The sequence below is a fragment of the Papio anubis genome, chromosome 5 (genome assembly GCF_008728515.1).
Source record: "Papio anubis isolate 15944 chromosome 5, Panubis1.0, whole genome shotgun sequence".
Classification (NCBI taxonomy): domain Eukaryota; kingdom Metazoa; phylum Chordata; class Mammalia; order Primates; family Cercopithecidae; genus Papio; species Papio anubis.
Genome location: NC_044980.1, coordinates 128,122,836 through 128,139,314, shown reverse-complemented (window position 1 = coordinate 128,139,314; position 16,479 = coordinate 128,122,836). Strand labels below are relative to the sequence as shown.

General features: G+C 43.9%; 1 protein-coding gene across 4 annotated transcripts in view; it reads left to right on the top strand.

The window, feature by feature from the left end:
- Positions 1–16,479, top strand: part of LOC100998964 (core histone macro-H2A.1) — a 66,163-nt gene that overhangs the window by 33,442 nt on the left and 16,242 nt on the right. Inside the window, exons 5-6 of one of the 4 annotated variants that reach the window (XM_009209114.4) lie at positions 6,150–6,257; positions 15,805–15,895. In XM_009209114.4, coding sequence (XP_009207378.1) covers positions 6,150–6,257; positions 15,805–15,895 — 199 coding nt within the window. Of the gene's footprint in view, positions 1–6,146; positions 6,258–13,676; positions 13,777–15,804; positions 15,896–16,479 lie in introns of all 4 variants that reach the window. The other 3 variants (XM_009209113.4, XM_003900118.5, XM_003900117.5) reach the window with 3 other exon arrangements.

Here is a 16,479-nt window from a genome sequence, read left to right as displayed (position 1 = left end):
TTTCAGACAGTCTATGCATATAAAAGCATATAGAGGTATAAATCCCTCCCCATCCTACTTGCTCTTTTTTTTTTAAATAAAAAATCATATGACCCCCCTATTTTAGCAGTGTGGCATAGTGAGTAAGAGTGCAGGCTCTGGGGCTAGCCATTTCCTAGCTGCATGATCTTGGCAGGTTGCAGAACATCTCTGGTGTTCAGTTTCCTCATCTTTAAAAAGCAGATGTAACACAAGGTGGTTGTGAGGCTTAACAGAATTCATGGAAGTGCATAGAATAGTGTCTGGCACCTGTGTTCACTGCCCCTGTCACTCTCAAGGCAGTCCTTCCATGTCTCTGCATGTAGAGCTGCTTTAGTGTTGCATGGGATGACTGGTCATTTATGTGATATATAAAACCAGTGTAGCCAGCCGAATTAGTCCATTCTTATACTTCTGTAAAGAAAGGCCCAAGACTGAGTAATTTATAAAGAAAAGCAGTTTAATTGACTCACAGTTCCACATGACTGGGAAAGCCTCAGGAAACTTAGAATCACAGCAAAAGGCACCTCTTCACAGGACAGCAGGAGAGAGAGGAGCAAGCAGGGGAAATGCCAGACACTTATAAAACCATCAAATTTCATGAGAACTCATTCACTGTCATGGGAACAGCTCAGGGGGGAACCACCCGCCATGATCCATTTACCTCCACCTGGTCCCACCCTTGACACATGGGGATTATGGGGATTACAATTTGAGGTGAGATTTGGGTGGGGGGCACAGAGCCAAACCATATCATCACCCTTCTACAAGTGGACTTTTAGATTGTTCTAGCATTCATTCTGACAAACAGTAACTGTCATTGTTGTGGGTCTCTGTCCTCACGTGCAAGTAAATGTATAGGATAAAGTCCTCAAAGTGAACTTACTGAGGCAAAGAGTGAGTATATTTTTAACTTTGGCTATTACTCACTTTTGGGGCATTTTAACTACATTAATCTCAAAAACCACCTCATCTTTTTAATGTTTAGTACTGAGTTTTTAAAAAATGAATATTCATTTGACCAATTTGTATCTAGTCTGTATACACTAGTTACTATTCTCAGTAGTGGAGATGTGGCAGAGAACAAAGTCCCTGCCCTCCCTCAGTGTTCAGGGAGGAGGATGTACAGATTCATTACAGAAGGCGGGAGGGAGTAGCTGCTATGACAAAAATAAAGTGGCATGATGGCAAAGCCAGTATTATTTTACATAGGCAGTGAGGTGAGGTTGCTGTCATGATACTGGAGCGGAGCCCCAGCAGAGTAAGGTATTTGGCCATTCAAGTGACTGGGGGCAGAGAGCTCCTGGCAGAGGAGTGGCAAGTAGGCCTGAGGTGGGAGCATGCCCGGCCCCTCTTAAGAGAACGTGACAGGACTTGCCTGCGGGCTCCCTAACGTTTTTGTAACATGGATACTTTTGACAGTGAGGGAAGCCTAGGGACCCTTACTTGAGATAAAGATTCCAAATGCATAAAATAAAATACCTAAAATTCAAAGGAAACTATGCCTAATTTTGTCCCTTAGGTTAAGATCCATCAGAATGTACACTAAGAATCATAGGATAACTTTTACGGGATCTCTAAGAAGCCAGTTTTTGCCAAACTTTTGAATAATAATGATCTCACCAGGGATTTTTTCAAACACAAACCATCAACAAACCTCACCCTATCCCCATATGAAAACTGCCCTCCTAGATCATAAATACAGGCTTGCTCCTCACCACCCGGCAAAAGCCCAAGGTGATTTTCGTAGAGTGCCTCTTTTTCTTGTTGAGGAATAAATATTTAAACTGCAAATTGAGTGATTAATGTTCTGGTAAGGGAAGCCAGTGAAAGGAATTGGTTCGTTTGAGAAGCTACTATTACAAAAATTTGCTGGCCTTCTATTGAAATTTTAGGCTGTTCAAACATTAGAATAAGAGACTAAATATAGGTAAACGTGGGGTGATGATTTTACGTAAGTCTTTCTGGATGCTCAGTTCTACAGATTCTTAAATGTCACCCAGCCGACTCTGACCTAACAGGTTTTCTGCTCAGAACAAAGCCAGGCAGGTGTCCAATACATGGAAATTTATGGGTTTATAGGAAAATATAAAATTATAACAGTCTTTTTGGAACTGAAAGACAGGATTGCTTGCTAACTTTTATTTCCCCCAAACTGAGATACGAAAATAATCTACCACTTAGTATCACCATTTCATAGAAGAAAGGGCATGTTTTTAAATTATACTTTAAGTTCTAGGATACATGTGCACAATGTGCAGGTTTGTTACATAGGTATACATGTGCCATGTTGGTTTGCTGCACCCATTAACTCATCATTTACATTAGGTATATCTCCTAATGCTATCCCTCCCCCAGCCCCTCACCCCCTGACAGGCCCCGGTGTGTGATGTTCCCCGTCCTGTGTCCAAGCGTTGTCATTGTTCAGTTCCCACCTATGAGTGAGAACATGCGATGTTTGGTTTTCTGTCCTTGTGATAGTTTGCTCAGAATGATGGTTTCCAGCTTCATTCATGTCCCTACAAAGGCCATCTGACAAAGGGCTAATATCCAGAATCTACAAAGAACTTAAACAAATTTACATGAAAAACTAAAACAACCCCATCAAAAAGTGGGCAAAGGATATGAACAGACACTTCTCAAAAGAAGACATTTATGCCGCCAACAGACACATGAAAAAATGCTCATCATCACTAGTCATCAGAGAAATGCAAATCAAAACCACAATGAGATACCATCTCACGCCAGTTAGAATGGTGGTCATTAAACAGTCAGGAAACAACAGGTGCTGGAGAGGGTGTGGAGAAACAGGAACGCTTTTACACTATTGGTGGGAGTGTAAACTAGTTCAACCATTGTGGAAGACAGTGTGGTGATTCCTCAGGGATCTAGAACTAGAAATACCATTTGACCCAGCGATACCATTACTGGGTATATACCCAAAGGATTATAAATCATGCCGCTATAAAGACACATGCACATGTATGTTTATTGCAGCACTATTCACAATAGCAGACTTGGAACCAACCCAAATGTCCATCAATGAGAGACTCGATTAAGAAAATGTGGCACATATATACCATGGAATACTAGGCAACCATAAGAAAGGGCATTTTAATACCAAAACATTAGGAAGAGACATAATTTCAGACAATAGGCTTTATGAAAAATTTGGGCACAGTTGCTATGATTTGAATGTGTTAACATCTCACAAGACAACTGTGCTGACCTTAAGCACCTGCTCTGTTGTCCTGTCGGGTGGGAACCTTGAAGGGAAGAGGCAGAAGTTCTTTGCCAAGTGGGCGGGCTATATAGGACCAGGCAGTGATGGCTTGTCTCTAGAGTGCTTTACTACTTTCTAAGGCCAATCGTTTAATCAGGAACTCTCCAGTCTTAGTCTCATTTTCTTACTTTCCTTCCCTTTCCCTTCCCTTTCCCTTCCCTTTCCCTTCCTTCTCCCTCCCTTCCCCCTTCCCTCCCCCTCCCCTCCCCTCCTCTCCCCTCCCCTCCCCTTCCCTCTCCTTCCATTTTTGGTAGCAATGGGGTTTTGCTGTGTTACCCAGGCTGGTATCCTCTGGCCTTGGCCCCCAAAAGTCTTGGGATTACAGGCATGAGCCACCACTCCCAGACCCAGTCTTATGTTCCAAATAAGGAATCTAAGGCTTAGGGAAAGGGAGCAGTTTTCCCACGGTCACGCTGTTAGGGGAGTCAGGACCCAAATACAAAACTTAAGAGTTCAAACTTCAGAATAGTATCACTTTTATGTCCTCTGACCATTTTTAACAGTTGGAAAGTTTACATTATTTTCTCCTTATTTCTCTTTTGCTTACCCCACAAACTTTCATCTTAATGTAACACATTTCTATTCTGTTTTTTAGTTCTGCAACAAAAATAATGTATATAAATTTCAATTTTGAAGAAGTTTTTTTTTTTTACTTTTATAAAAGTGCTAAATAGTAGATTCTACAAGATTGGATAGTTAGCACATTTATTAATAATATACAATTGATCAAACTGACAAATGCATTACAAATTCTAATAACTGTTAAGGAAAAGTAAAATTTTATTGGAAAAGCATCTTGTAATGGGCTGGGTGGATTTTTTTCCCCCTAACTAGTTCAAGTATCCTCAGTTGAATATTACTTATTGTTGAAATGAAACAGGGCTCAGCCTACTATTTTTATATATTTCTAGATATGAATGTCTGGAAAATCTTCACTAAAAAAAATTGAAATGGAAACGGTTTTCTTATAGCAACATCATTCAGTCCTCTGAACTCTTTGATATATGCCAACAGTACATAGTATAATCTCATCAATTTGTTGTAATAAACGTTTTACTTTAGAATAGCATTAGATTTACATAGGGTTACAAAGGTAGTACAGAGAGTTCTCGAATATCCCTCACCCAGTTTCCCCATTGTTAACATCTCACATAACCGTGGTACACATGGTCACAGTGAGGAAATCAATGCTGTTCCATTACTGTTAACTTCACCAGTCTATTTTCTGAAGATCTATCAGCTATTAACTCAATTAGGTATTGCTTCAGTTTTGTTGAAAGCGGGATTAAAAACACCTGACTTGTGAAAGTCTGTTATACAGCCTTTCCTATTCTTGGCTCCTGAAAAGTATATCAAAAAGTGTGTCACCAAGATTTACCGTATAGTTGTTGATTATACCTGTTTCTCTTTCACTCATCAAATGGTAAACACTCAATAGGAAAATCAAAATAGTGATAATTGTAATGTATCTTTGCCAGTACTATATTTCTTGATAAAATGCTTTTTCTCTCATTTATAGTGTAACCTTGGAACTTCAGATTTAGCTCACTAAATATGGGAAAAATGTTTGCCATATAACATAATTGCTAAATCAGCCCTTGTTGTTAAAAGCCGTTAGCAAAATTAGACCTTACTTTTCATTGTAAGTAAAAAATGTTAATATGCTCATATTAATGAATTTGAATCCTAAATAGGCAAATGGATAGGACACAGGCCTTGCCCTGAGTTTATTCAGATTTATTCTTCAGGAAGGCATGGCCATCTGTAATATTTCTCACCCCTTCTTTCTGGATTTCCTCCCACTAGACCCTCCCTCAGGAGTGAAGTACTTTTTGTTAATAATTTGGGGAAGGGAAAGGTGAAGTGTCTAAATGAAAACCGATGTTGTTCTCAGTATCCTTACTCTACAATTTATTTTAATGCAGAAAATCTCCAAATTAGCCAGAGTATCAATTTCTAATACAGGCTTTGTCCTTAATACAAATATGCCAAAAACATGCATCCCTACTCCCACAGTGGTGTGCCATATTAATATTTACTCTGGGAAGTGAGAGGAGGGTAGTTATGAAAGGAGCTCTGGTGTGGAATCTTGACCACAGGTGTAGATCCTTCTTAGGGCAGATCAGTTGTAGGAAAATGTTAGGAAGCAGACGATCGGAAAGCTGGTTTCTTAAACTCTCCATGTCATGTACCTCTCTCAGAAGATCCTTGGGAACTCCAGGGCATATGTATTTCAGTCTTAATGATGCTGAGGAAGAAGCTGAAGACCAAGCCAAGAACCATGCCCACTACTGGGTTCAGGGGGTCCCCAGAGAGACAGATGGTTCACCACAGCCACCACATGCATCCTTCTCTAACGCTGGCTTTAATGAAGGAGGGTGGAAGCGAGTCTGACCTTCTGGAGTCAGGAAGGTTGGAGGGTTATAGTCCTTAGTCTGCTTTTTGAGAACTAGTGACCTAGAACAGTTTTTCCTCTTAAGCTTTAATAGTATTGCAGACATCTAGAAAGGAAAGACACTTGAAGATCCTTAATTAAGAGACATTTACTTGGTCTGAATTTATGAAAATGGTTCTATTCTAAATGATCACTGTAAAGTGAAGTTTTACCTTTAAGTGACTGTTTTTTTTTTTAAGATCATAAAGTGATTAAAATATAACAACACACTCCATAGAACTCTTGTACCTCAAAATGAGTCAGAGCTCCCCCTTGGAGAAATGCTGAGAACTGGTTGTGGTTTAGTTTCCTGTTTCCCCTTGGGTGTTATGGGTGAGGCTTGGGAGCTGCCTCTCTGTTAGGATGCCTGTGTCTGTGTGGCCCACATTCTGACCCTTCCGTCTGTGCAAGAAGAAGCAGGGTGAAGTCAGTAAGGCAGCCAGCGCCGACAGCACAACCGAGGGCACACCTGCCGACGGCTTCACAGTCCTCTCCACCAAGAGCCTCTTCCTCGGCCAGAAGGTAGGCAGATGCGCGGCCTCAGTCTACTCGAGGGACCCAAGGGACAGATGGGCACAGGCCATCTCCACTGGAAGGCTGGGGGGGTCCCGGGGGCCACTCCCAGCCTTGTGGGTAGACAGAGTGCGCCATGAGCTTTGGGAGTGGCCTCAGAGAGGGCTAAGTGCTGGGGAGGCCACAATGCTGAGGGAGGACCCTGGCAGCTGGGGAAGGGAGACAGTGGTAAAAAAGAAGAGGGCAGGAGGCTCCTGTGGGAGATGGAGACCCTTGGTTAGTCTGGAGGAGGAGCTGCTTCTGTGGGATAAACTGGTCATCAGATAGCACCAGCCAGGGAACTAGGCAGAAGTCAAGCCCTGGTGGTGGAAGGTGAACAATCTAGCCGGCAGCCTGCTTGTCCTGGGGGGCACTAAAGGTAGAGCCTCAGGTCTGATGCAGGCCTCTACAGGGGATTGTTTTCAGATTGTACTGATGGGTGCACTGGGTTTCTTCACTGAACCACCAGATGACTCTTCCAGTTAATTGTTTGTTTGTTTTAACCATGGGCAATATATTTTCAGCCGCCCCAGTGATGCAACTTTGCCAGGACGCCATGGTTTTGTAAAAGATGATTCACTTTTATTGAAAATAAAAATGATGCAAAGGCTTTTAAGACCTGAGAATGAGAGTTAACTAATATTTCTTTATTGACACCAAAAAAGGGGTGGGAAGAAAGAATTAAGGTCTTCTTAATTTTTTAATCCTATACTTAAAAAATTAAAGGAATGAATTTGACCTTCCAAGTTAATCTGTATTTAGTTTGAATGTGGTAACAAACTTGGATCTGAAGCTGCATCATTTTTAAACCCTCACTGTCAATTTCTTTTGCATCACAGTGACACGGTTCCCTCGCTCACGTCATTGCAAGTTCTCCTCCTACCCCCTTCCCTCTTTCTGTCACTAATTGCACTCTCTCTCATGATGCAATTCCTGTGGTGGACTCTGTGTTCCAGAAAATAACCATTACTGTTTACATTTTTAACCATTCTCTGTATTTTGTATGCATTTTTTCAAAAGAAAAAGTAGCACTAGTTGTCATCTTAAGGTCTGGGGCTTTGAAAGTTTTTGTTTAAAATATTTTTCATTCCTTTAAAAATTTTGACTCAGCAGTGAAGACAACTGCCCGGGTCTACTTTCACCCCTGTAATATCCTTGGGTAATGTATTGAAAGTTAATGTGACCCATCCACATTGCTTCTGTTTGAAATACAGAGCAGTTCAGCCCCTGGGGTCACCTTCTACCTCTTTTCCTCACTCTGGCCTTAGGCACTCCCACCCTGGCCTCTTCCCTCCCTGTGTTCTTGCTACCTCCTGCCAGCCACTCCAAAGGCAGCCTCAAATCAGAATTCCTCATACCTCCCTTGCTGGATGAACTAAAATATTTCCAAAGTAGCAGCAAATATGACTGTAAAAATGTCCATGCAAAATGCAGATGCCCTTCTTGTTGCTGTGATCTTCTGAAAGAAATGGGATCGCGGCCTCCTCTGGGCTCTGTTTGTGAGCCCTGGAGGGGAGGGGGCAAAGGCCACAGACATCTTGCTGGCTTCTCCCAAGAGCCAGAAACATGTCAGCTCTCAGCAACATAACTCTTCTTTTTCAGATAAACCTGGTCTCAGGGCCAGGTGTCACATGAATAAAAATAAAATACAGTAGAGTAAAATTTTGGCTAATACTGACTGTTCCCTACTCAGAGTTGGTAGGATGAGGATACAAACAGCCATAGAAAAGTGATGGTACTCTATAATAAATTGCAAGCATATCATTTAATGTTATTTTTAAAAATGGAGAACGAAAGCAGTGAGCTTAACAGTGAAACTAATGTGCTTATCTTGACTTTTGGAGGGAAAATTTGAAAGGAATGGTTAAGCTGGAACCCCCAGTATAAAATGGTCAGCCATAAGAGAAGGGGTTGAATGTAGACCCAGACAGACCACCTAGCCTTCTTTCCCATATCACCCCCTTTTAAGTGGTGAAAACAAAACACCAAGCTACCAAGAAACTGCCCTTCCTGTTGAATGTGCTTGCGACTTTATGACCCAAGATTCACATATCCAGGAAGAGGCACCCAAAGATCTAGTGCTGCAGACACTGCTCAGCAGAATAAACAGCATGTTTCCAAAGTAAAGCAGCATCTTAAGTCTGCCTAAGCACCAGTGTTAGAAACTAGGGTTCCAACTGCCCTTTCTGGAACCCTACACCCCTGCAGCATGAGATGGAGTGAGCGTTGACACATTAGAGCATTATTTTGAAGCATTACTTTCTGGCTTTTTATTGGCCATTACTGTCAGGTGAAAATCATGGCATATAGTGTAAAAAAGGCAAAAATCATGAAACTGACACAGTTTTTACAAAAATCACATTTAAAATATTATAGACATTAACTTTGACTTGGAGTTTAGGAAATGTTTCAAAAGGGGTACTTTAGAATGGTGACTATAGGTACCCTGTGTCCTGTGAATCTCATTTTTCTATCTGTGACATTGAAACCAGTGCTTGAAGATTGCAAGCAAGCTGGGATGGAGAAAGGTGATATTGTGCGTGCTACAGCCCTGTAAGGCATGGTTGCTAAGCTACTCAGGAGGCATGGCCCAGGCTTAGGAGCCTGAGCATTGATGTTAATGATGTATTTCACATACTGAAGTCTCAGGAGTCATCACAGCCATTACTCTCTGATTTTGCCCAATGTTCACACAAATTGTTGAATTGTTTTAAAAAGGAAATCAGTGCTGTGAATCTGAGTCAACTAAATGCTTTTGCTTTCTGTTCAGCCAAGATTTGCAGCCTTTTTTCAGAGGTTTTACAGTTTTCAGAAAAAACATTTCTAATGTGTCTAATGTGTCAGTAGTAGTAAATGCTTTAAGTTTCCTTGGTAGAGTCAGTATTATTTGAAGGAGTTGGGAAGGCAGTCTGAGGCTGTGACGAGTCTCCTTACCTCCCAAATGATCAAGATGCCAACCCCAGCTCGCAGGCCATTCAAGGCAGGCGTAACGTACCATAGGTTTTCTCCCTTTGATCCACACACCCTTCTCCTGGGGGCTGGAAGAACTGTGAGGAGAAAGGGAGCTCTTGAAGTTGAAGCAACAGTGAGGGAGAAAAACCATTCACCCCTCCCCCCCACTATGGCTGAGGACTGGCTTCTGAGATAGTTTAGGAAACTGACAAAGCCATGAAGGAATGGCTCAGCTATCGGCCATCTGGACATCCAGCAGTGTCTATGCATGTCCTTATCTTTGTGGGGCTCTTTCTAGCTGGACACACTAGATTCTGCTGCCAGGTCCAAGGCCTCTGGAGAAATCCAGGCTGGGCATGCATGTGTGCAGGGAGAACCACACAGCATAGCTGTGAGGCCAGGAGCCAGCCCTGCAGTGTGCCCCAGGGAAGACACAGCATTCAGGAGGGTCCTATGGAAGACACTGCCCTTCCCATTCCCCTCATTGAAGTGAACTTTGGGGACAGGAAAATAACTGCACTTTAGGTGGTCAGCACAGGGAAATGAGACCAGCCAGGCTTCCTTCCTTGTCTATTATGAGAGAATGAGACACACCAACATCTGACAGTTACAGGCTAGATTTAACATACCACTCAGGCACTATCTTTAACAATCACTTTCATTAACTAAAATTGGGTTTCTAATATTTTTTTAAAAGAACGAAGAAGGAATGTACTGTTTCCTGTAGCCAAGTAGGTCAGGTCAGGCAGTCTGCATGTCCATCCAGGCACTCCTTCCCTGTCATCATCGACAGACCGCCTCCTGTCCTGCCCTAAATGGTGGGGGCCAGCCTCCCATCCAGGCGAGGGCAGCTTGGCTCTGAGCCACCTCAGATCCAAGCCAGGCCCAGGGCCCAATTTCTGAGCTCTGGCATTTCCATTAACCATGCCTTAAAGGAAAGCGGGCAGGGGCAGTCATTTTATCTGAGTTATATCTGAGGATGTTTGATGTTCAGTTCTAACTCTACATGCCCAGGGGAACCCCAGCACTGGCTTAGGCACTGTGCAGCACTCAGGGTTAGGGGGCCACATGCACTCTTGCCTTCAAAGAGATTATACTCTGATGAGCATATACCATGAGTAAAGAATAAGGGTTTCCACGGACATCCCCACCACAGGGAAGACTCTTGTATCAGAAGCTGGCCCAGCAAAGCCAATGAGGTTAGGATCATCAGATCCCGGTGCTGGAAGGGATCTTGAAGGTCCCTTGGCTACGACCCTTTCTGCCCACTGCGCAGCCACGTGGGACCCTCTCCTGCTCTATAACTGGCAGTGCCCTATGGTTACTTTCCTCAGTGGCTAACAGTCTTCATAGCTGCTTTAAATTCTTCATGCTGTGGATTAAAACTTAGTTTTCTATCTTTCCCGATGATGGTACAAAGAAGCAGTCACCTTATTCAAATTCTGAAACCATTAATGATCCTTATTCCTCCCAGAAAATCAGACTAATTTTGGGAATTTTTACAGTTCCCAGAATTCTGATTTCCTAACGCACAAGGACCACTTCTCTGCCATGTACTTCAGATGGACGCACACCCCTCTGGCTGATAAACCCCACAGGATCTGACCCTGGCTGGTGGGAGGGGACCCTGGGGCCTCCTAAGACTGGACCTCTGTCTTGGCTGTATCTCACTTATTCATTTGTGACTGGACAGTGGGAGCCTGTCCAGAAACATGTGTACCGGTCCATTTGCACCCTATGCTCATGGGCTTTCTTCTGTATAGTGGAGCTACTGTCTTCGTTCATGATCATCTCGCTGTTGGCTTCTGCCCACTGGCCCACCTGCCAAGCTGATTACCCATTTGTCCTTCCAAAGTACTTGAATTAATTTGTCTTCTCCCCTTCCCATTCTCTTCCCCTGATGCACACATCCCAAGCACACACTTTCTAGTCAAGATTGTTTAAAAATGCATATTTGTACACATTTTATAGCAACAAAACTTTTGTGGCTCAGCCTTATACCCTAAGGACTTCTGCTGAGCCCCAGTGCATAGCAGAGCATAGTTGGAAAATCACAACTCTAGCCTCATCCACAGATGTGAAGAGTGAAACAGCACTTGGTTGGCAGGAAATCCTCAATGCTGAGTAGTAGTGGCTCCCTGAGGTACTATAGTCTGTACTTCCAAGAGTGGGGCTGCCTCTGGTCAGATGGGAAGGTAGTGAGTCCAACGGAAGCTGGGAATTCTCCATGAGCTTGAGTTCTGTTCACAACTGTTCCCTTGCTTCAGCAAAGCCAAGTTTCTCCCAGAGAATCCCATTCCCCTAGACAGAGCAGGTGGTTCTCCCCAGGAGAGAGTCAGATACAGGCCAGTGTGGGGGTCTTCCTGGCTAGCTGAAGCACAGCCCACCAAAATAGCTGCTTTTCCAACGAAGCATTTCTGAATATAACACCAGAAGCATCTATACAATTGGAAAAAATTGTGTGAATTTTAAGGATTGAACATGTATTGTTTTAAACAAAGGAATTTATAGATGCCTTAAAAGCATACACATCCACATTACACTGAGTGGATCGAGTCTTTTTCTCATTTGCCTGCCTTCCTCACCAACCTGCCTCTTCACACTGTGTGAGGTGTGTTTTGGTGGTGTGTGGTGGGGGGAGTATTGGCTTGAGTTTTTCTAAATAGCATTTGCTTGGAGTCAAATGCAGAACTAAATAATAGAGTAAAATCCTTGGCCTTGTTCTAAATCCTGAGAGTTCACTTGCCTTACCCTAAGGCCCCCCACTCTGTGCCCACCCACACCCCTCCTCCCCGATGGCAGCGGTCAGGCCCCAGCTCCCATGCTCTTTTCTGTGCCTCTGACCTGGTGCCAGGGCCCTGAGCTGCTGAGAGCTTTGCTTTGTGAGATCACCCCCATGGCTTTCTTCAGCTTCAAGGGTGTGGGTGGCCTCTAAATCACTCTGTAGTGCTAGGAGCAATAACCCAGAAAGTCCACATGAATAAAACTTGGTCCTCTTCTCTGAGTCTTTAACCAAAAATGAAGTCCACTGCCCTGGCCAGAATTCTTCTTTGGCTGTATGACAAAACTTAATTCCACAACTGTTTCCTCCCAGAGGATGACTCTTAGTGTAAGCACATCCCTCTTTGAGAATCTGACTGCTTCTGGCAATCAAAAATGTGGGTTTATATTTCCGATGCTTCTGGAGTGCCAGGTTTTTTGTTTGCTTTTGTTTTCAAAAAAATGTTTGGCCTTAGAAATGCAGCAACTTGCTCTGTTGCCAGGAGCTTCCCTCCCAAGTGTCTTGTGCACAGCCCTCTCCTGGGTGAGCTCCTGGACAAAGCCTCATGCCCTGGTAAACCCTGCAGACCGCAGCCACTATTCTGGCCTAGGTCGTAGTCTTGAGCACCAGCTCTGCTGGGGCTACTTAGGCATTGTAGTTGTCTGCAGGTGTTAGGAATTTATGTTACTGAAGCGTGAGCAATGTCATTGTGAGAGCATGTGCAAAAGCAAGCTTTCCTGCAGGTGCTTGTACCTAAAGAAAAGCAAGGGGAATAGTAGGACCCAGAACAGCAGTCCTAGGCCCATTAATTCTCCTTGCCCCTCTGACAGAATTTCAAACTCGGGATTCCTCAAATACTCAGATGCAGGGTTGCCATTGTAACAGAGTAACAGTGGCTGGGGTACACCCATTCAGTGGCTCTTCAGAAAGAACAAATTCATTGGTTGGATATAACACTTAAGGAAAATGCTCAATAAGCCACCCACTGAGTCTCAGAGCAACCTGACCAACAAGGTGAAAACCATTTAAAAGACACATTGTCTTGCTGGAGAACTTTCCTCCCCTGGGTTTCACCAGGGAACTTCAGCATTACATGACTAATGAACATGTAAATTAGATGTTACTAAGCAACAGACTGTTCTCACTTCTTGCCACCCTGAGCAGGGCAGGGAAGCCAGCCAACAGTCACAGTGATGGGGACAGCCTTAAGGACCCATAGTCACTTGGAAGACAATGGCAGAGCCCTTAGGGGTTTGCCCAAGCCAGGTAGGATGTTAGCACCAGCCCAGCACTCAAGGATGAGGACAGTCACACCAGCCCCCACCCTCAGCAATGCGTACTCATTCTAGGTCCTGATAGCTGCCTTACTTTGGCCCCCAGATCACAAGTCCCTTTAAAGGAAAGTTGATCTCCTCGTCGAATGTGGCTTGTGCTTCCTTTTGCCCCAGGCATCACCCACATGCTCTGAACATTCATTCTAGTTTGCTTGCTCCCGCATCCCGAGCAGCATTTGAGTCTTATGTTTGAAATGGGTTCATTTGAGCCAGCAACTCCCTGCTTCCCTTTTGTGCCTCGTGCACTTGGAGTGTCCACTGCCCTTTACCTGTATCCCAAGGCTCCTTCTCTGAGACTTCCCAGCTCTCCTGTTATTTCCCACCTCATGCTTTTCTTTGCAGCTGAACCTTATTCACAGTGAAATCAGTAATTTAGCCGGCTTTGAGGTGGAGGCCATAATCAATCCTACCAATGCTGACATTGACCTTAAAGATGACCTAGGTAATTGGGGACGGGGTTCGGCACCACCAGCTGTCAGATGAAAAGTTATGGAACCCAGAATTTAGGCGTTTCATCTTCCCAGACTTTACAGTGGTCAAGCCAAATTTCCAAATCCAAGATTGATATTTGAGTGTAGACACTGAATATCGACTTACTCCAGGCCATTCCAAGTGTAAACGGTCTGTTTTATTAAGTGTGATTGGCTATTCTCTCCTCAGTTGCAAATATATTGCCATCTGAATTCTCTTCCATAATGATCAAACTGACTGCTGGTTACTTGGGGAGGGATTTTTAAACGTGTTGGTTTTTGTTTGTTTTTTTTGTTTTTACTTTAGAACTGAAAAATCTCAGGTAACTACAAAATGATAGTTTCTCCATTTAAACCTTAATTAGAAATGACAAAGCTTGAAAGAGAAGACAAGCCACATCAGTATGCTATTAAGCTGTCTTTAGCCCACAATTTACTACTATCACTTCAACTTTTTTTTAGAACTGAAAACAGTATATGACTGAATGCCACCTTCATGAATTATTTGACTAGAGGATGGTATTAAACAGAAGGGCAATGTCTTCAAGCGAGTTCTTACAGAGGAAAACTGCCCCAGAGCCATGGTGTCTCCCTGTTCAAGACGGTGGATGGTACAGGGCAGGCTGAGAGGTGCACCTTAAGTGTCCTGCCTCTATGGCTTTATCTTTGCATATGTAGCAGTGTCAGCTCAATGGCACGACAGGGCTCCTCTGCTGCTCTTCGAAGTAGAGGCTTGCCAGGGGAAATAGGCACACAGATGTAGCCTCCTTCTTAACCCTCAAGTGCAATCTATTTTGTATCCCTTGAGCTCTCAGCTTCCGCTGTTTTTGTCAGATAGCAGACTTCCTTACTGGGAGATACACTCATTCCATGAGCCCAGGCCTGACCCACACGAACTGGGTGTAACAGTGAGCTGAAAACATGAGGACTGGACTCAAGAGTGTCCAGCTTGAACTTCTTTTCCAACTGCCTTATACAGATACTCAAAAAACAAAACAAAACAAAAAACCACAAGCTAGAAAAAGCAAGGATTCTATCCAAAGCACATTTTATACTAAAATACAAAGGCCAGGTGCAGTGGTTCACACCTGTAACTCCAGCATTTTTGGAGACTGAGGCAGGAGGATTGAGTGAGGCCAGGAGTTGGAGGCCAACCTGAGGTAAGATAGACCTCATCTCTACAACAAGTCAAAAACTTAGCTGGGCTTGGTGATACGTGCCTGTAGTCTCAGCTACTCGCTCGGGAGGCTGAGGCAGGAGGATTGCTTAGGCCCAGGAGTTCGAAGCTGCAGTGACCTATGATTGTGCCACTGCACTCCAGCCTGGGCAACAGCAAGACCCTGTCTGTAAAAAAACAACAAAAAAACTGTAAATATAAGACACGCTAGAGTAAGAGATGGGCCTGGAAAAATATTGATAGAGATCAGCCCATATGTTGAGGGGAAAAAATAAAGGCAATCCTCTACATATATCAATACTGTTTTCTGGGTTTTCAAGAGAAATCCCTTGAAGGTAGACAAAATGGTAAATGTCACAAGAATAAAAATCAAAGCCTGCAAGTTGACTGCTGCAGACAGAATGGAGAAACTTGTTGTTTTGGTTGGCCTGATGGTCCACTTTTTTTTTTTTTTTTTTTTTAAACAGATGCCATGTTTTAGTAGCCTTCTCAGTGGGATTGCCAACTTTATAGGCTTTTGCGAAGTGAAACGGGGCATTCATTTTATTTCTTTTAACCTTTGGAAATGATCTCATGTGTGTGTTTCTCTTTTTTTGGACTTGTCATTCAAATGTTTAATTTAAACATGTCACATTTGATATTCCTCCTCCTCCTGTCCTCACCCCCATCCACATGTGCGCACACTGCGTGGACTGATTGCCCCTTGGGCTCATATGTTGGAATCGACCAGGTAGGCCAGCCCTGCCATTGGGGCGTTAGTAAATGTGCCTGTGCGTGGGTCTCGGTCCAACACAGTTGATATACATTTGTTTACCTGTTATAGTTGCAAGTTGTACAGGCTGACATTGCCTCGATCGACAGTGATGCTGTCGTTCACCCGACAAACACTGACTTCTACATCGGTGGTGAAGTAGGTAATGCCTAGCCGGGTGCTGCCGAGTGTGTGTGTGCATGGTCAGTCGGCCGCTGCAGACAGCTTGATCCTTTGACAGCTATGCAGGGCTGCATTCATTTCACACTTCCAGCTGTCCTGACCTTCCCAAGGTCTCCTGTCCCTGGGTTGTGAACCTGAGTAATAAAGCTAGCTGTCAGCCAGGATGTGATGCATCCTGGCTGATGCAGCTCACAAATGGACATTTCTGGTTTGAAAACTGGTTCAGCAGAATCATTTCTTCACCTGCCCCACAAGGCACAGCTTTGTTGGAGACTGGGTTCACAGATGATTTCAGCTGCAGGAACAATACAGTCACATGGACCGAGTGGCATCCAAGACCACCTCCATGCACTCTGAAGAGCAGACAAACACAGATGCCTGTGCACAGGTCACCACCCCCACCCCCGCAACCCCTGCCAATCTGTCTCCATGTCAGAAGCACGCTTGTTCCTGAAAATGGCCTTAAAGCCTCAGGTGCACAAGGAGGACCCTTTCCAAATGCTTGCCCACACTTAGGGTCCTCAGACTTCAGGTGCATGAAAATCACCTCAATCTGACATGGTA